This window comes from Bufo bufo, chromosome 4, assembly GCF_905171765.1.
Source record: "Bufo bufo chromosome 4, aBufBuf1.1, whole genome shotgun sequence".
Classification (NCBI taxonomy): domain Eukaryota; kingdom Metazoa; phylum Chordata; class Amphibia; order Anura; family Bufonidae; genus Bufo; species Bufo bufo.
Window position 1 is genome coordinate 610336585 of NC_053392.1, and position 21642 is coordinate 610358226.

Sequence of the window (21642 nt, forward strand, 5' to 3'; positions counted from 1 at the left end):
ACTGTATACTGTGGGGTGCTGTATATTGTGGGGTGCTATACTGCTCTACTGTATACTGTGGGGTGCTGCATATTGTTGTGTGCTATACTGCTTTACTGTATACTATAGGGTGCTGTATACTGTGGGGTGCTATACTGCTCTACTGTATACTATTGGGTGCTGTATACTGTGGGGTGCTGTATATTGTGAGGTGCTATACTGCTCTACTGCATACTGTGGGGTGCTGTATACTATAGGGTGCTATACTGCATACTGTGGGGTGCTGTATGCTATAGGGTGCTATACTGCATACTGTGGGGTACTGTATAGTGTGGGGTGCCATACTGCATACTGTGTGGTGCTGTATACTATAGGGTGCTATACTGCATACTGTGTGGTGCTGTATACTATAGGGTGCTATACTGCATACTGTGGGGTGCTGTATACTATAGGGTGCTATACTGCATACTGTGGGGTGCTGTATGCTATAGGGTGCTATACTGCATACTGTGGGGTACTGTATAGTGTGGGGTGCCATACTGCATACTGTGTGGTGCTGTATACTATAGGGTGCTATACTGCATACTGTGTGGTGCTGTATACTATAGGGTGCTATACTGCATACTGTGGGGTGCTGTATACTATAGGGTGCTATACTGCATACTGTGGGGTGCTGTATACTATAGGGTGCTATACTGCATACTGTGGGGTACTGTATAGTGTGGGGTGCCATACTGCATACTGTGTGGTGCTGTATACTATAGGGTGCTATACTGCATACTGTGTGGTGCTGTATACTATAGGGTGCTATACTGCATACTGTGGGTTGCTGTATACTATAGGGTGCTATACTGCATACTGTGGGGTGCACTGTAACACTAGGGTGAGCCGAGCCCCGGTCTCCTTCCTGCAGAGCGGTGCCCACTTCCAGCCTGAGCCCAGCTGCCCAGAGCACTGATCCTGAGCCGCTGGAGTCTTCAGAACTGGAAGTATTTACAGTAATTCACTGGACTCTACCAGATGTGTGGATTTTTTGTGTGTGTGTTGTGGTGGAGGCCGTGATTGCCTGCTAGGGTGTGGGAAGGCGGGATCCAGGGGGCCCAAGTAAATTCTTGCCCAGGGTCTAATCAATATTAAAGACGGCCCTGTGCATTCCGTTTCCGTATTTCCGTTTTTCCGTTCCGTTGAAAGATAGAACACACAACGGAAACAAAAAACGGAACAACGATCAGTGAAAAGCGGACTGCAAAACACTGAAATAGCCATACGGTAGTGTGAACTAGGCCTAAGAGGAGCACACAACAACCTCTTGATAATTGTGGTACATCTGTGCAGGTCCATGCGACTTTTGTATGCCAGTTTTCTGGTGTACAGGGGATGATAAATGTCCCGCTATGTGTACACCAGGAAGCTTTGACATCAGTTTTTTAAAAATAAAGCAGCATTTTTTACTGGATGAAACACTGTCGTACCCACACGTTATTTGTTGGCCAATAGGAAATTCTAAAATGCCCTACAAACACTGTCATTTTTGTAGCGGGGTTTTAAAACCGTTTCCTGGTGCTTTTTATTTTTTATACCCCTGGTGTAAAGTAAAACATTGTGTGGCAAAAAATACCTAGGAAAAATACATAGTGTGACACGACCGTATGTTTGGGCCACATTCAATCATCATTTTAAGCAGATCAGATGCAGCACCTTGTGCTGCCCTCATCCGTGTGTCCACTACTCAGCCCCTGCATGCACTACTTTTTTGCGGTGCGGAGGCACGTACAGTAATCCCACGGAAACACACCGTAGGGCTTCCGATCCGTGCCTCCGTTCCGCATCTCCCGGATCGCGGACCTATTGAAGTTATTATTGCGGACCCGCCGTATGCATGCCGCAATACGGCAACGGCCAGCACACGGTCGTGTGCACGAACTCTAAAGCTGAGAATACACATAGGTGTTTTGTGACGGTTTTCAGCACTTTCACGGTTTTAGTGGCGTTTTTAACACTTGCATTTTTGCAATTAAAACACAAGCTCCGGTCGCCCGTCTTATCTGAAATCTGAAGTGCAAGGCAAACAAGTGTTTTTTGCCTACTGGCATTTTTTTCTGATTAGTGTAGTTGTTTTTTTCTGGAGTAATTCCTTCTCTATAGGAAAAAAAAACACTGATCAAACATTGGTTTTGCTAAAAAGCCACTGAAAAACCACCATAAGGCCCCTTTCACACGAACGATACACAAGTTCAGTCGGTTTTGTCTGCATTTGCTTTCAGTGTTTCCGTTTTTTCTGGGCGGGTGCAATCAGTTTTGATCTGTTTCACGTGCGTGAAAAACAACTGAAGGTTTACAAGCATCTCCTAGCAACCATCAGTGAAAAACGGATTAAAATCTGTTTTTTAGTGAAGCCCCAGTCACTTCTATGGGGCCAGGGCTGCGTGAAAAACGCAGAATATAGAAAAACAATGCTCGTTCACAGACCTATTGAAGTGAATGGGTCTGGATTCAGTGTGGGTGCTATGCGTTCACTTCACGCATCGCACGCGCATGGAAAACTCGCTCGTGTGAAAGGGGCCCGAAAGGTGCTTTCACACATAGGTTTTTTTCTGGCATTTTTCTGCACTTTTGTGTTTGTATTGCATTTTTTGTACTGCAAAAATGCCAGCTCCAGATGTTAGCTGAACTGAAGGTCTATGGGAAATATGAAACAGGACACACAAGACATTTTTCCCCACGGGATAGGGGATAACTATTACATTGGTAAGGGTACTATTGCTGGGACCCCCACCAATCATGAGAATGGGGGCCCTGTATCCTGTGGAGACCCCCCCCCCCCCCCCCCAGCGATACCAAATATATATAGGGGAGGTTTATCATCGCCGGTTTTCTGGCGGAAAAAAAAAGTCACAAACAACGCCTCGCTGTAAATTTGGAGCATCCTCCAGCAGCACAGGAGATTTCAAAGACCAGCACTATAGTTCTTTTAAGGGCCCTTGCACATGACCATATGCCCTCTGAGACATACGGTCCGTGAGCGGGCCATATGTCCCGGAGCGGCATTGATCGTGTGCAGGGGAGCGCACAGCATCATAGGTTACTGTGATACTGTGCACGTCGGGCCGCCCGCGGGACTATTGTCATACGATCTTATGAGTGCAGGACAATAGCACCGCGGGCGGCCCGACGTGCACAGTATCACAGTAACCTATCATGCGAGGCGCTCCCCTGCACACGATCAATACCGCTCCGGGACATACGGTCGTGTGCAAGCCCTTAAGCTTTACTATTTTTGTACAATAAACCCCTTTTTAAATAACCACATCCTAAAACCCATAACTTTTTTATTTCTCTTTCTATGGAGCTGTGTGAGGGTAGTGAGTAGTTGTCATTGGTATCATTTTGGCGGTACCTACTATGTTTTGATCTCTTTTTATTCCGTTTTTTTTTGTGGCGAATAAGCAAATAAAAAACAGTAATTCTGGCATTGTATTTAAAAAAAATTTTTATGGTGTTCCTCATGCGGGACAAATGATGTGATAATTGTACAGTTATGGTCGTTACGGATGTGGTGATACTTAATATGTGGAGGGGATTTTATTTATTTATTTATTTTTTCCTTTGAAAAGCATTTTTTTCAACTGAAAAAGGTGTGTGTTTTAACTCAAATTTTATTTTTTTGTATAAAACTTTATGTAAACTTTGACAAGCAATTGTTTGATCGCTTAAATAAGACACTGAACTGCTTATGCAGCACAGTCTATTATGCTGCCAGTAGAATACTGGCATTCAGTCTCTTAGGCTGGTTTCACACGAGCGAGTTCAATGCGTGTGTCTGTGAGAGGTTGGAATTTAAGCTATTGCCATCTATTTATTGACACCTACCTACAAGTGGAGCAGCAGTTCTGTACATTCTGTACATATTGGTAGAAAGAGACAACGTAATGTCTGGTGTCATCCTCCAGGCTACATGTATGTGACACATGTAATAATAGTCCCAGGCTGTGTGGCCCACCCTATAATAGCAGGCTGCGACGGGCGGCCTCTCCCTGTAGAGGTGACTTGTTCTTGATGAAAAGCTGAGACTAATCCCGATGAGAATCCGCCGCTGTATGCCGCTGCATCTTTCATGTTGTGCGCCGTCTACCACTCCTCTTTTATATAGAAACATGTTGGAACTTGAGGATAATTGATCCTGTTTATTGCCAAACAAAATAAGACAACACCCGACTGGTGTCAATAAGGTCTATTAGACTCTAGTGTTGAAGGGTTATAAGCAGGTTTTTAAAAAAATACAGTATTTTGTAAATGCACATCATTTCCTGTGTACACATATAACTTCACTGTCCTGCAATCGGCAGGATTACACCGCAATGCAGGCCTCCAGGGTTCTTTAACACTAGCGTTAGGCTTGTCCGGCAGGCTGTTCCCCTGCCGGATCTGTAGTAACGCTTGCAGCACGGCCCGGTCCCATTCACTTTAATGGGGATGGGCGAGAGATGCGGCCGCAGCACGGCAAACGGCGGCCGGACAAAAAAACGCTTGCTGCCAGGCTTCCAGCAGCACGCGTGTGCAAGCAGATCCAGCATGGGAACAGCCTGCCGAATCCGTACTAACGCTTGCAGCACGGCACGGTCCTATTCATTTTAATGGGGATGGGCGGGAGATGCGGCTGCAGCACGGCAAACGGCGGCCGGACAACAAAACGCTTGCTGCCAGGCTTCCAGCAGCACGCGTGTGCAAGCAGATCCGGCAGGGGAACACCCTGCCGGACAAGCCTAATGCTAGTATGAAAGAAGCCTAAGGCCCCTTTCACACGAGCGAGTTTTCCACACGGGTGCAATGTGTGACTTGAACGCATTGCACCCGCACTGAATCCAGACCCAATCATTTCTATGGGGCTGTGCACATGAGCGGTGATTTTCACGCATCACTTGTGCGTTGCGTGAAAATCGCAGCATGCTCTATATTGTGCGTTTTTCATGCAACGCATGCCCCATAGAAGTGAACGGGGCAAGTGCGGATACGGTGCGATTTTCACGCACGGTTGCTAGGAGACGATCGGGATGGGGACCCCATCATTATTATTTTCCCTTATAACATGGTTATAAGGGAAAATAATAGCATTCTGAATACAGAATGCTTAGTAAAATAGGGATGGAGGGGTTAAAAAAAAATTTTAATTTTTTTTTAACTCGCCTTAATCCACTTGTTCGTGCAGCCGGCATCTCTTCTATCTTCTTCTTTGATGCCCAGGAGGAAAAGGACCTGTGGTGACGTCACTGCGCTCATCACACGGTCCATCACATGATCCATGAAATGCGAACAGACATGTTTAAATCAATGGGTACGTGTGTGAAAAACAGAAATGTGGTTAGTGATTTTCATCTGTGATTGTGAGTAAAACCAAGAGTGGAGCCTACACCGACATAAGGTATAAGGGGAAGGTCTGCATCTGTTCTGTATTTCTGACCCGCTCCTGGTTTTGGCTCACAATAACTGATAGAAATAACTGATCAAACACTGACGGCCGAAGGGAACATGCACACAGGGCAGATTACAGATTATTCATACCCCTGGCAAATTTTGACTTAAAGTTACTTTTATTCAACCAGCAAGTAATTTTATGACGGGAAATGACATCGGTGTCTCCCAAAAGATAATAAGACGATGTACAAGAGGCATTATTGTGGGGGGAAAAAAATTCGCAGCTTTTATTTACATTTGAGCAAAAAGTGTCCAGTCCAAAATTATTCATACCCTTCTCAATAATTAATAGAAAAGCCTTTATTGGCTATTACAGCAATCAGACGCTTCCTATAATTGCAGACCAGCTTTTTGCAGGTCTCCGCAGGTATTTTTGCCCATTCATCTTTAGCAATGAGCTCCAAATCTTTCCGGTTGGAGGGTCTTCTTGCCATCACCCTGATCTTTAGCTCCCTCCACAGATTCTCAATTGGATTCAAGTCTGGACTCTGGCTGGGCCGCTCCAAACCGTTCATGTTGTTGTCTGCTAACCGTTTCTTCACCACTTTTGCTGTGTGTTTTGGGTCATTGTCATGCTGAAATGTCCACTGGTGCCCAAGGCCACGTTTCTCTGCGGACGCCTGATGTTGTCGTTGAGAATCCTCATGTATTGCTCTTTTTTCATGGTGCCGTTTTCTGTGATTAGGTTCCCTGGTCTATTGGCTGAAGAACACCCCCAAAGCATTAGGTTCCCACCACCATGTCTGACAGTGGGGATGGTGTTCTTTGGGTTGAAGGCTTCTCCTTTTTTACACCAACTGGACACTTTTTGCTCAAATGTAAATAAAAGCTGAGAAATGTTTTTTTCCCACAATATTGCTTCTTGTACATCGTCTTATTATCTTTTGGGAGACACCGATGTCATTTCCCGTCAAAAACTTACTTGCTGCTTGAATAAAAGTAACTTTAAGTCAAAATTTGCCAGGGGTATGAATAATTATGGGCAGCACTGTAGGTACGCTGTTTCCACTGAGATTTTGCAGCAAAAGACACAGCATAAGGTCTCTTGCACACAAACGTGTTTTTTTTTCCGTTTTTAAGTTCATTTCAATGGATCCACAAAAAAAACAGAAGGTACTCCGTATGCCTTCCGTATTTCCGTTCCGTTCAAAGATAGAACATGTCCTATCATTGTCCACATAACGGACAAGGATAGGACTGTTCTATATCAGGGGCCAGCTGTTCCGTAAAAAACGGAATGCACACGGACGTCATCCGTATTTTTTTGCGGACCGCAAAATACTGAAAAAGCCATACGGTCGTGTGCAAGAGGCCTAATGGCTCATAGCTGTTTTTGCGGTCCACAAATTTCGGATCTTCAAAACACGGATACGGCCGTGTGAATTACGCATTTTGCAGAACAGAACAGTCGGCCTCTAATAGAACAGTCCTGTCTTTGTCCGTAATGCGGAAAATAATAGGACATGTTCTATTTATTTTTATTTTTTTACAGACATACGGACACGGAATGCACACGGAGTCATTTCTGTTCTTTTGCAGCCCCATTGAAGTGAACGGTTCCGCATACAGGCCGCAAAAAAAAGCCCTAATCCAGCACCAGCAGAGTGTATCAGATTAGACAAATCTCATGTACACTTTGCTTTTTTGTTAGGTGTAGAAATTGACCTGCTGTTTGGATTTTGAAATCTGCAGCATGTCGGCTGTCGTTGCGGTTTTACCCTTTGCACAGAGAAAAGGCATGAACACACCGCACCAAAAGCGAACCGAATACGTGCCTAAGTAGTGTGCGTTTTTAGTGCAGTATTGGTGCAGATTTCATGCGTATTTTCTGCATACAGGTCGGCATCGTGTGAAGCCACCCTAATAGTCACTACCAATAGTCTGTGCTGGGTACATCTGCTTAGGGCGGGTTCGCATTCCCGTTATAAATTCCATTATAGGGTTCTGTTATAACGGAATTTTAGGACGGAATGCAAAATGGAAGCCTTTAAGAGACATTCCGTTTTGCTCCATCCTAATACTTGTCTATGGGGCCAAATAATGTTTCTGTTTGGTTCCGTTGTACATGACGGAAAGAATAGTGTGCATGAGCCCTAAGAAAGATGAATAAAACATTTTTATTACAAAAAAAACACCCCAAACGAACTCTACTTCATGGAGTTTTTAACTAGCAAAAAAGAAAAGATAAAGATAAATGCTTGCGGTGGCTCGGAGTTTCTCATGTTATATAATGGTGGCATATCTCTAGGCTAGGATAGCTAAGTTAGCTCTGCCGCCATTCATTCTCAGGACGTTGAGGATCCCAGAGGATGGAGCCTTGCACTAAGCAGTCACGTTATATGGCGGGAATACATCATGAAACTTCCATATAATCACATTCTCACTAGGCCCCAGGCTTGTGTTCTCCTGTGATAAGCAGGACATGTTGCGTACATTTTGCAGCCGCAGGATTATAGACGTCCCAGTGTGGGTCTAATAATGCGATTAGCACCGTGTGCTTAAAATAATGGCGTCACCTCTGGTTAGTGTCTCAGCAGTAAGCCTCTTTTCTCATTTCAGGGTTGAGGAATCCACTCAGAAGGACAGCGAGCCAGCGGGCGGCCAGAGCCTAACAGATCCCAGAGCAGCCGGCCAGACAGCGGCAAAATCCGAGCTGTGCGTGGTGGGCCAGGGACTGCAGAAGGAAGGACTGACCCATCCCGGCCTGCAATGACCCCCTTCCCCCTGTACCTACATCGGCTCAAAAAGCCTGAAGATGAGGTGTCTTCTCCATAAAATGTGCTTTATTTGGGAATGTCCCCTTATCTGTTACTAGTGAATTCTATGAATGGACAGAACCGCCCCGGAAAGACGGTCCCAGACCCCTATGTACATTGTGGTAATAGTTTGTGACTTGGTGGGTTACACAGCCCTGATCCAACACGATAGACAGGCCCAGGCATGCATTGTCAGGTACAGGCAAGACGTGTCCCCCAAAATGTGAGTTAGGGTCCATTCACACGTCCGTGTGTGTTTTGGGGATCCGCAAAACACGGACACCGGCGATGTGCGTTCCGCATTTTGTAGACTGCACATCGCCGGCACTTAAAAGAAAATGCCTAATATTGTCCGCAATTGCGGACAAGAATAGGACATGTTCTAATTTTTTTCGGGAACGGAATTGCGGACCCGGAAGTGCGGATCCGCAATTTCAGATCCGGGCTGCCCCATAGAAATGAATGGGTCCGCAATTCCGTTCCCGGAATGAAATTGCGGAGATGTGAATGGACCCTTAGGCTAGGACTCCATGGCGACACTCGTAGCGGCCAGGATCACGGAGTAGCGGTGATCCCATAGAAATTAAATGGATTGCAGCGCAATTTGCAAAAGAATCCAACAGTGATGGATTTTTGGGGACTTGTGCTGTGGTCCCATTCATTTCTGTGGGATCCCTGCTACTCTGCGACCGCTGTGTCACCATGTAACCCTAGCCTAAGGCTGCCATGGCTGACCTCCGGCACTCCAGCTGTGGTAAAACTACATCCCCCAATATGTAAACTTTCTTGGCTGTTCTCAGAACTCCATGGAAATGAATGGAGCATGCTGGGAGTTGTAGTTTTACCACAGCTGGAGTGCCGGAGGTTAGCCATCACTGGCAGGGGTACAGTCACATGAGGCGGATATTGCCACAGTTCTGCAGCGGAAATTCTGCAAAAGTTTTGTTGTGGATTTTGCTGCAGATTTCGCCCCTTGCGTTGCAAATCCGCCGAAAATATCCGCAGCATAAATTGACATAATAATCCTCATCGCAGGTCACTTTATGCTTTATGATTTCTTAAAGGGTATATTCGCAGGTAGCAGTTGAGATGCGGTTAAAACCTAATGGGAAGAAAATTGCATGCGTTTTTGCCATGGTTTTCGTCGTAATGTTTCACCTAATAAAATTGTATTGAAAACCACGGCAAAAATCCATACGTTTTGTTCCGATTCAGTTTTGATGCTTCGTTAAAGGGATTATCCCCATGATCAATGTAAAAATTTAAAATCAGACATCGTATAGTACATGACAACCCTTTTCTAACAAAGCCAGAATCAGCCCTGTACCTCACCCGGATCCAGAGCTCCCCCTATTCATTGCTGTCTCACACTTCTCCCCCCAGCTCCGGCGGTGCATCCTTCCTGCTGCAGCGCTCTCCCTATCACATCTCAGGGGTTGTGTTCTTTCTGCTGCAACTCTCTCCTTGTATTTTATGCACTTATATTTTATGCTACTATATTCCGCATCGCTTTACAGACCATCCAACTGTCCCCAATGGGGCTCACAATCTCCTTGTCGCTGCTTTCAACAGTAGATCTGGCTGGTAGACGTTAAAGGATGATACTGAGCATGTGTGACCACCTCAGCGAGGTGGACAGAGAGATGAGGGGAAAAAAATAAACTGAGCTATACAGATACATTTTATTGAATAACTCAGTGGGGATACTAAAATTTAAATTACATGCAATTACAAAAGTATTCGGATGCAGGCGGTGGTTTAAAAATATAGAGTATTTTTGTAGGATAATCCTTTTAACTGCACCTCAACCAGTACATTTGGGTATGACCTAACAGGCAACGAATGCATCCCAATACACAAGTGCCTGGTAAATTGTGCACCCCGTACAGTGTGCCAGGCAAAATGGAACCCCTATGCCGTCACTTCACACAGCATGTTAATAAGAAGATCTGATAATAAACTGTCACAGACTACGGAATATTATCAGCTTGTTCTACCGATCAATAATCCTAAGGCCTCATGCACACAGCCACTGGGCGGCCGTGACCGTATGGCGGCCCGCAAACAGCGGGTCGGCAATCTACGGCCACCGGCCATGTGCACCACGCATCACGGATGTGGACCCATTTACGGAGATGCGGAATGGAGTCACGGAACACCGGAAGCACTACGGAGTGCTTCCGTGGTTTTTCTTTCCGTTGTTCCGCACCGTAAAAAAATATGACATGTCATAGTTTTTTGCGGTGCGGACATACCACAGACCCATTCAAGTTGAATGGGTCCGACCCGCTGCACGGATGTTGCCCGTGCATTGGGGACCGCAATTGCGGTCCCTAATGCACGGAACGGCCGCACAACGGCCGTATGCATGCGGCCTAATTCTGTTCATTGCCCCCGTGAAACCCCATGAGACACACAGGATTGTCTTCTAGAGGGTGCAGGATAATGAGGTCAGGACAGTAAATGCAAGAGCTTTGGTTTTCTGGATGAAATAGCAATTGCCTTAATATATTTTTCTGTCAGAGCAGTTTACATGTCGCTTCTGACCTGAGTCCCACAATGTCATAGCATATAAAATGTATATTCATGTAACGCTGGGTTCACATCACCGTTTATTTCCACGTTCTTCACATCCGTCACGGATCCTGTATTTCAAAAGACATCTGTCAGCAGTTTTGTACCTATGACACTAGTTGACCTGTTGCATGTGACATCTGTGTTGGTCCCATGTTCCTATGTGCCCACATTACTGAGAAAAATAATGTTTTATTATATGCAAATGAGTCTCTAGGAGCAACGGGGGCGTTACCGTTACACCTAGAGGCTCTGCTGTCTCTGCAACTGCCGCGCCCTCTGTGCTTTGATTGACCGGACCAGGTGTGATGATAATTTCACTGCCTGGTCCTGTCAATCAAAGTGCAGAGGGTGCGGAAGTTGCAGAGAGAGCTGAGTCTCTAGGTGTAATGACAACGCCCCCGTTGCTCCTAGAGGCTCATTTGCATATATTAAAACTCTAAGCAATGCGGACACATATGAACATGGGACTAACACAGAGGCCTTCAGCTGTCAAGCGCACATGTAACAGGTCAGCCAGTGTCATAGGGACAAAACTGCTGACAGATGCCCTTTAGGCTGGGTTCAGACCTGAGCGTATTTGATATGCGCGTTTAACGTGCGTTTTTGCGCGTTTTGCGCGTTTTTTGCAATAGTAAACGCGCGTTTGACGCGCGTTTGTGTGATTGACTGCAGTGTCCTATGGCCACAAACGCGCGTCAAAACGCCCCAAAGAAGCTCAAGAACTTGTTTAAGCGTAGGGCGTTTTTCAGCGCGTTCAAACGCGCTGTAAAACGCTCAAGTGAGAACCAGGGCCATAGGGAAGCATTGGTTTTCATGTGTTGAGCGTTTTACAGCGCGTTTGAACGCGCTGTGAAACGCTCAAGTGTGAACCCAGCCTTAAGCATCTGTTCTGCTCATTTATACACATTTGGCATCTGTTTTAAACATTTCCATTTGAGATCTGTTATTAGACGGAACTAAAATAACGGATCTCAGACAGAAATGGTTAAAACGGATGCCAAATGTGTATAAATGAGCAGAACAGATGCTTAAAAATACAGGATCCGTTTTTATTTTATTTTTCTGTTCTTCTGATGGATCGTAAGAACAGAAAGATAAACAGTGATGTGATCCCGGCCTGACGGATAACTGAGAGGACTGATTCTACACTCTCCTGCCTTAGGTAAGTGATATTAATGCCGTATAATGAAAAGCAATTTTCCAATACATTTTAGGGTCCATTCACACGTCCGTAATTTGGGTCCGCATTTGTTCCGCAATTTGCGGAGCCATTCACTTTCAATGGGGCTGGAAAAGATGCAAATCCACATTTCCTTGATCCGGATCCGCTTTTTCGGGATCCATTTTTTCGGGATCCGCAATTTCGTTCCTGAAAAGAATAGAACATGTCCTATTCTTGTCCGCAATTGCGGACCAGAAAAGGCATTTTCTATTATAGTGTCTGTGATGTGCGGATCCGCAAATTACGGACGTGTGAATGGACCCTTAGGGTAATTTTATCTCCCCCACCACCAGCAGTTTTGTGGTGTAAAAAAGTTGCAAACCCCGAGTTGTGACCTTTTAAATGCCAATGCACCTAAATCTAGGCGAAAGTGACGTTTCTACACTACCTCTAGTCTCAATGGCATTAAAAAAAGTCGCAAAACTCTTTTTTTTCAACTCTTTATTGCCAAATCCATGGTGTAAAGGGATGATAAATCTCCTGCAAAGTAGGTTATACAGTTGCAGAACTGTTCATTATACAGAGATTAGGCTTCGGTTAGAGAATATGTAGGTTCACCTCCGAACACCATTCTACATATAAAGTATAAATATTGTACTCCTCCTGAATTATATCCCCCGCTTTACTCTAGTCACACCCTGAGCTGCACTCAGAATTCTGCTGCCTAGTATTTGGACATTGTCATTGCTGTGCCCTAAGGGTTTCGCTGACTTCATGTAGAGTTTCCATTTGTATGCACTATACCTCCAATGAGCAGAGCACCTCCTTAACCATCAGCTGGCTGCTGGGAGCGTAGAGGCCAGCAGAATTGTAAATGCAGCTCTGGATGGGACTCAACATCCATCAAATAAAGGATTTCCAAGGGTTAATGCAGCACTGTTGTTTTTTTCATCAGAGGGAAGATAATGCGGCGTCCTCATATTTGTATCATCCTATTTGTCATGGTTCAGTTATAAAAATGAAATAAATGGAAAACAGAAAACAAATTAAAGGAGCAAAATGAAAAAAAAATAAATCAGCATGTACAGTATGTGATGATTGTGGGTTTCCTGCAGTACAACCAACCCAGTATATGCAGACATGTTTGATAGATATCTCACAGTAACATAGCTGTGGAGGGTCTGAGCTTGTACCCGGAGTCTGAAGAAAACAGTACTCCCAATGGTGGGGGAAGATTTAGCTTGGTGTCCGGGAGCGGCTCAGCTGCTGCAGAGCCTCATAATACACAACACTGCACTGCATCTTCAGCCCCTATACAGTACTGTATCTGAAACCTAGGTACTGCACTGTATATGCAGCCTGTGTACTACATCCATTGCATCTGTCGCCTGTATACTGTACTGCAGGCATGGCCAACCTGCGGCTCTCCAGCTGTTGTAAAACTACAACTCCCACAATGCCCTGCTGTAAGCTGATAGCTGCTGGCAGTCTGGGCATGATGGGAGTTGTAGTTTTGCAACAGCTAGAGAGAGCCTCAGGTTGGCCATCCCTGCTGTACTGTATCTACAGCCTGTATACTGCACTGTATCTGCAGCCTGTATACTGTCCTGTATCTGCAGCTTGTATACTGTCCTGTATCTGCAGCCTGTATAGTGCACTGTATCTGCAGCCTATATACTGTCCTGTATCTGAAGCCTGTATATCGTACTGTATCTGTAGCCTATATACTGTCCTGTATCTGCAGCCTGTATACTGCACTGTATCGGCAGCCTGTATACTGTACTGTATCTGCAGCCTGTATACCGCACTGTATCTCCAGCCTGTATACTGCACTGTATCTGCAGCCTGTATACTGTACTGTACTGTATCTGCAGCCTGTATACTGCACTGTATCTGCAGCCTGTATACTGCACTTTATCTGCCGACTGGATACTGTACTGTATCTGCAGCCTGTATACTCCACTGTATCTGCAGGCTGTATACTATACTGTATCTGCAGCCTATATACTGTCCTGTATCTGCAGCCTGTATACTGCACTGTATCTGCAGCCTATATACTGTCCTGTATCTGCAGCTTGTATACTGTCCTGTATCTGCAGCCTGTATAGTGCACTGTATCTGCAGCCTATATACTGTCCTGTATCTGAAGCCTGTATATCGTACTGTATCTGTAGCCTATATACTGTCCTGTATCTGCAGCCTGTATACTGCACTGTATCGGCAGCCTGTATACTGTACTGTATCTGCAGCCTGTATACCGCACTGTATCTCCAGCCTGTATACTGCACTGTATCTGCAGCCTGTATACTGTACTGTACTGTATCTGCAGCCTGTATACTGCACTGTATCTGCAGCCTGTATACTGCACTTTATCTGCCGACTGGATACTGTACTGTATCTGCAGCCTGTATACTCCACTGTATCTGCAGGCTGTATACTATACTGTATCTGCAGCCTATATACTGTCCTGTATCTGCAGCCTGTATACTGCACTGTATCTGCAGCCTATATACTGTCCTGTATCTGCAGCCTGTATACTGCACTGTATCTGCAGCCTATATACTGTCCTGTATCTGCAGCCTGTATACTGCACTGTATCTGCAGCCTATATACTGTCCTGTATCTGCAGCCTGTATACCGCACTGTATCTGCAGCCTGTATACTGTACTGTATCTGCAGCATGTATACCGCACTGTATCGGCAGCCTGTATACTGTACTGTATCTGCAGCCTGTATACTGTACTGTGTCACCAGCCTGTATACTATACTGTATCTGCAACCTGTATACCGTCCTGTATCTGCAGCCTGTATACCGCACTGTATCTGCAGCCTGTATACTGTACTGTGTCACCAGCCTGTATACTGTACTGTGTCACCAGCCTGTATACCACACTGTATCTGTAACCCTTGAGAGATAAAGGAACATCAGCATTGATTCTGGTTCAGTAGGCAGCAGGGTGGGGGTGTAATTATACGATTAGCGTAGTGGCAGCGCGGAGTCCTCCCTTACATTGCTATTAATAGTCAGCAGCCTTCCTTTTTAGATTTGTATTGCGTGGAGAACAATTCCCCGGAGGGTCTGCTGTTGGGGGCGATGTAGGCGTAATATACTGTGGGTTCCCATAATAACTGGGTGCAAATCTAACGCTGGAGATGTAATGCATTGTGCATGAAAATCTCCCCTGAACATGCACATTCCTTCAGTCAGGTGTCAGAACAATAAGAAGCACGCCCCCTGCTGGATGTAACCGCAAACAGAACATGGCAGCACACTGCTATACATGCAAACAATAGAACTAGGGATTAGAGATTATTCTGGATTAAAGTGGTTCAATACCTGCTATACATAAAAAATGGAAGCTCTTTGCACCAACGTCAAGGTGGCTTCTGCAGATGGGTGCCTTCACATGCGGCAGATTTTGTGGAAGAAAATTCTGCGACTGAAAACCACAGTGACAACTTTATCTCACTGTGATTTTGTAGTAAAAAGGTCACAGAGAGGCACGGAGCATTATCAGTCATGTTAATGCTCCGTGTCTCTGCTGTCCGGAGCGGGGTTTGGCATTCTTTCACGCTGCGGATGACATGCACGGAATCCGCTCGTGTGAAACTGCCCTTAGTGTTAGGAACCCATCTGCAGAAGCCACCTTGACGTTGGTAGATGGGCCCGGCACACGCTTGATCAAAAATGCGCGCTAAGAGCTTGAATTTTTCATGTCTAGTAGTAGTAGGTATAGTACCACTGTAATCCAGAATAATCCCTAATCCCTAGTTCCATTGTTTGCATGTATAACAATGTGCTGCCATATTCTGCTTGTATGTTGGCTTTATGGATGTGCACCCGTGACTTTGGATGTAAATGTTCTTGCACCCTGCCGGATGCTGTGAGCAGAGACGAGAACAGTGAGGTAAGTGACCAAAGGCCCAGTACTGTCCACCCCAAACAGAGGATGGGGGGCACTAAAAGTTGTCAGGCACTGGCCCTGGTGGGGGTTGTGACTTGTAAACCCTTCCCCTGGGGCACTAACCCCAGACAATAACCCTGTTGTTTCAGAGGGGGAAATGTAAAGTGAAAAAAAAAAGTGTGCAACTTTCTCATATACTGTATGTATCAAATTTCAAAATCTCTTCTTGCTGTCAATGAATCCAGAGGTCACAAACAGATCTGACAGTTCTCACGGCTGAGGGTTTGTTACAGTTGCACCCAGTCTATATACAATATACTTAGCTGCACAAAATCTCTGTTGTCTCCTGATAGTTTGCTACTATGTATCAGTGCAGGTAAAATCTATCGGCCTGCGGTGCAGACTGTTTCTCTCACAGAGGATGCTATAGACTGGTTTCACCTATAACCAACATGTACAGTAGCCGAGAGGAAGAAGTATTAGGTCTGTAATCGGTGGGGATTCACTGACAGCAAGCAGAGATCATGAAAATACTAAGGATTCGGCCCACAAAAATCATTTTTCAATACCCAATGGTTAGGCTTTATTTATGGTGTTATTGGAGCCTCGTAGTGGAGGGCAGTCATAGGCCGGGCATCATCTACCCCTCTGGTACTTGGCCGTCAGCCCTCGCAGTGAGGAGCTCTGCTGATGTCTGCCATGGCAGACGCCCAGCTGGTCTCAGGTATGTGTCGACTGCGCCAAATTAAAGGCCAGAAAAACAAATCACGACTGTCAATCTAGCAATGGATGATGGATTACAAGTGTAGTACACCCCTCGGGACCTTCCATATTTAAAGAGCATTCCCCCCCCCCCCCCTTAAAAAATAAAAAATCCACACATTATGTTCTGCCATCTGTTCTTTTGACAAGTTCTGCAGCCATACAGCAGTGCAGCCCGCCGGGCCTGGCGCTTTTATACGTTACCATTGATCACACATTTCTGTTTTGTAGGATTGCGATGATGTGACTATGGGCACTGTCTACAAATGTGCACGCTAGTGGACCACAGATCTGAAGAACATAAAACCGAGGGGTTTCCAAGCATGTTGGTGGCCACAGAAATGATGGACTGTCCAGGTGTTTATGGATGATTAGTAAAGTTAATGCCAAATATTTCTGGTAGTTGAAGGAATGAATGGAGGTGGTGTACGGTAAAGTGTGTCTATGGTTCAGTTTTATTTAATCTTTATATAGATCACATCTCATTTTTCTTCTGCTGCTGCAGAGCTCAAACATCCACTGCTTCCCTTCACACTGAAATACTTGATACTTTTTTTTTTACTGCTGCCACCACTAGGGGGAGCTCATTGCATAGGGATGTATGCAGCTTTCTATGAACTCTCTAATAAATCCACATGCCGTGAGCTCCCTCTAGTGGCGGCTTAAGGAATTTTATCATTTTCCTCTGCCTTTTCCTGGGTGGCTCAGTGGTTGGTTTACAGACATAGCGAACACCTCCATAAACGGGACCTGGTAAATGGCATGGATGTGTGCGATTTCATGACTCCCCCCCCATAGGCGGTGTAGAGCCCTGGCTTGTGTATGCAGACTTCCAACTCAAGAGCCTGATTGTAGACCAATTTACCTCCATTACTACACAGCTGCAGGATTTGTTACAGTGTATCAGAGATTTCTGTTTAGTAATCTGTCACAGGATGCTTACCGTTACTTGCAGAAAACTTTTGCAACTTTTTGGAAAGTGGGCATGGTTAATTATGTTAATGAGCTTCACTCCAGATGTCACAAAAAAAGTCGCCAGTAGGGGGAGGCGTAAAAAATAATCTGAAGAAAGTGGTAGGTTTAAGGCTAGGGCTGCATGTCATGTGTGCGACAAAAAGGGTGCAACTACGCTGCAACAGGTGTCGCGCAACATTTTTTGTAATGATAGTTAATGGTGTTTCACTGCGACATGCTGCAACTGCAACGCGGCGGTCGCACAGAAATCCAGATTGGATGGATTTTTTGCAATGTTGTGTCGCAGTGAGATATCATTGACTATCATTACAAAAATGTTGCGCGACACTGGTGCGACACATGTTGCAGTGCAGCCCTAGCCTAAAGGGGAGCCAAATTTATCAAACACTGTGCAACATTTCATAAATTTACCGCCAAAAAAATTAAAAATTGACTTGAAATATTCCCTTCATGATACTGTAAATTCTGTCCTTTCGGCCTCTTACCTACCATACCCCATACATACCACGTATCCACGACCATTGAACTTTGTGCTCTATTTGTATCCCAAAAGTAGCAGATCTGTCTCTGGATGGGTCACAATTTTGACACAGGGGTCAAAAATACCCAGAAAAGTGGAAAAAAAACCTGTTGCTTAGGTGAGATTATGCACAGTCTATGTTCCCTCCTGTGGAAAAAAATTCCGTTAGGCCTCATGCACATGAACGTATTTTCTTTCCGTGTCCGTTCCGTTTATTTTGCGGATCATAAGCGGAACTATTCATTTCAATGGGTCCGCAAAAAAAAACTAAAGTTACTCCGTGTGCATTTCGTTTCCGTATGTCCGTTCCGCCCAAAAATTGAACATGTCCTATTATTGTTCGTATTACGGACAAGGATAGGACTGTTCTACTAGGGGCCGTCTGTTCCGTTCCACAAAATACGGAATGCATACGGACGTCATCCGTATTTTTTGCGGACTGCAAAATACATGCGGTCGTGTGCATGAGCCCTTAGACGCACCAGAAATCTGGCCTATTATCTGACATGTATTTCCATGGAAGAAATTTGAGACGGACCCTCAGACTGCCGCGGTGGATCCGTACAAGGATCACCTGTCACTTATTGGCCGCAGATGACAATCCATGTGTGTGAATTCGGCTGAGGAGATCCCATTTGCTTGCATTGGATGCTGTATTTGGTATGATCTGACTTGTCATATGGTCTGAATATAAAATGAACCCCATATTCCTATATTTCCCTATAGAACATTATAGGAATCCCACTCTTGACATTATAGGACATTTGCCTCCCTTTATGACAGGCCCCCGACACCGGTTGTCCTCCTCACAGATAAGTCAGTGGTGTTAGCAGCCCACCTCATAATTACCGTATATATCTTGTGAAATGTCCTTCTGACCCCCAGCGACGCTCACAGATAGTGGACACCAGCGTCCAGCCCACTCCAGGCTCCTGTCCCAGAATATAAACCACCCGTCCTGGATCTTCTAGGGTTTCCTGATATCTGCTGCCAAGGTTGTAGTGCTCACCTGCTACTATCCCCATCATTGTCCTTGATTCGTCTTTCACGCCTGTCTGTAACAGATACCAGACTTCAGGCAAGACCTCGCTTGCCTTAAAGGGGTATTCCGGTTAGATCAGGGATGCCCAACCTGTGGCCCTCCAGCTCTTGCAAAACTACAACGGATAGCTATAGCCTGTCTGTGCATGCTGGGAGTTGTAGTTTAGCAACAGCTGAAGGGCCACAGGTTCGGCATTCTTGGGTTAGATTAAGTTACTAGTGAGTCCTACCAGTGGGAACCCCACCAATCACAAGAACAGGGGCCCCGTACCCCCCTGAAATGAACGGAGCGCTCGGTCAGGCATGCGTGCAGCCACTCCATTCATCTCTATGGGAGTTTCAGATATAGACGAGTACAGCGCTGGGCTATCTCCAGGGGGTACGGGGCCACTGTTCTCATGATTGGTGGTGGTCCAAGTGGTAGGACCCCACAAATCTAATAGTTATCCCCTATACTGGGGATAACTTAATGTACCCGGGATACTCAAAGTATTTCAGTATTGATGGCATGTCGTCAGAACAGATCATCAATATCTCATACGTGGGGGTCTAACTCCCGACACCCCCGCTGTTAGAAGAGGCCACGGTGAACCAGAGACTGCTGCGGCCTCTTCCTAGACCAGTGACATCACATTCATCGGTCACAGGGCCTATGTGCAACTCAATTCCATTCATGAATGGGGCTGAGCTGCAATACCAAGCACAGCCACTAAACAATGTACGGCGCTGTGCTTGGTAAGCCGCCTTCTCAAACAGCTGATTGGCGAATGTCAGACCCCCATTAATCAGACACTGATGACCTGTTCAGAGGATAGTTAGAGAGTTGGATAACCCATTTAAATCATAGGAGGAGGAAAACAAAAACTGTTGGATCCATCACACAATGGATGCTAGCAGCGCCCCCCACTGATTTATATTGGGGTCTGTCATTATCCTACTGCTGCGTGTGCTGATCGCGTTCAGAATGTGTCAAAAAGATTGGTGGAATATTTCACATATGTTTTTGGTGGCAGTTTTTGCACAGGAAGCCGAGGAAAACTTTCAATGGGTCTGTGTACATGAGCGTTGGTTTTCACGCATCCCTGGCCCCATAGAATTGAATGGGCTTCAGTGAAAAACGCATTGCATCCGGAAGCAAGTGCGGATGCGATGCGTTTTTCACGGATGGTTGCTAAGAGATGTTGTTTGTATACCTTTTTTATCACGCTCGTGAAAAACGCATTAAATCGCATTGCACCCACGCGATCGCAGGCAAAACTGAATGAACTTGCTTGCGAAATCGCGCATTTTTCACTGCACACATCCGCAACGCATCCGGGCCTAATCCGCTCACGCTCGTCTGCGAGGGGCCTTATTCTTTTTGCAACTGAGGACTTCAGTGCTCCACAGGGGCGAGGCCTAGTCCCTCGGTGCGCCTCAGCTTTTCAGTGCTGGCCCTGCCCTCAGTCACTGAACAAATATGTAATACTCCCAATAACGTTGTCCTTTCCCAGAGCTGCAGGTCTCTAGGTTCTCGGGTGAACAGTTTATCGGATCTGTCCTGCCGCTAGTTCACGTGTGCCCCCGGACTGCCGCTTCGTCCCCATTGACTATAATGGGGGCGGGGGCGGAGTTCCGGCGGCAGCACGGCAGCGCACGGCAAGAGGCAGCCGGACTAAAAGTACGACATGCAGTACTTTTAGTCCGGCTGCCTCTCGCCTGTGCACTGCCATGCTGCCGCCGGAACTCCGCCCCCGCCCCCATTATAGTCAATGGGGACGAAGCGGCAGTCCGGGGGCACACGTGAACTAGCGGCAGGACAGATCCGACAGGCTGTTCACCCTTGATGCTGTATGTTTGCTTTTATAGGGTTGATCCTGCTTTGTTCATGTGTTAATGAGTATCATTGGCTATTATGGGATTTGACGGGGATCCAGCCTCTTTCTGGCACAAATGCCGGCTCCACGCAAGACTTTTTGTCCGGCTGAAAGCCGACAGTTATGCCGGAAAGAACACGATCCCCGTCGGATCTCATAATAGTCAATATGGATCTGGCGGTCCAGGGCGGTATCGGGTTATTCTGGATACGGTAAACCCCAGCAGTCTGTTCCTCTGCCGGATGTTCATAATGTGTGTGTGAACGTAACCTAACCTGCTTGTTGATGGTTTCCATATAGTACAAATTCCTAAAAACAAAAACTAAGTTCTAAATAATGGAAAACAGCTAATAAAAGCACGAAGAAATGTCACAACCGGGGACGGATTTACATATACCGACTCTAATGTCTGGGTTATTTAAAGATGGAGCTCCCCTTTAAGGAGAACTACAAATACCCCCAATAAGCAGATCAAAACCAGGTCACAGACCCAAAGTATAAAAATAGCATTTAATGCTAAGGCACATAATACAGTATGTACATATGGAGCGGACATACAGCCCTCTTCATCTAGATTACACCTAAATTAGCGTTTACAGATTTATCGATCACTGATAGAAGCTGAACGTTTGCAGGA

The 21642-nt window shown here is 45.7% G+C and overlaps 1 protein-coding gene across 1 annotated transcript in view; it reads left to right on the forward strand.

The window, feature by feature from the left end:
• PCARE (photoreceptor cilium actin regulator) overlaps positions 1 to 8164 on the forward strand; it is a 37027-nt gene extending 28863 nt beyond the window's left edge. The window contains exon 2 of the mRNA XM_040430233.1: positions 8011 to 8164. Within this exon, the coding sequence (XP_040286167.1) occupies positions 8011 to 8164 (154 nt within the window). The remainder of the gene's footprint in view (positions 1 to 8010) is intronic.
• Positions 8165 to 21642: the final 13478 nt, after the last annotated feature.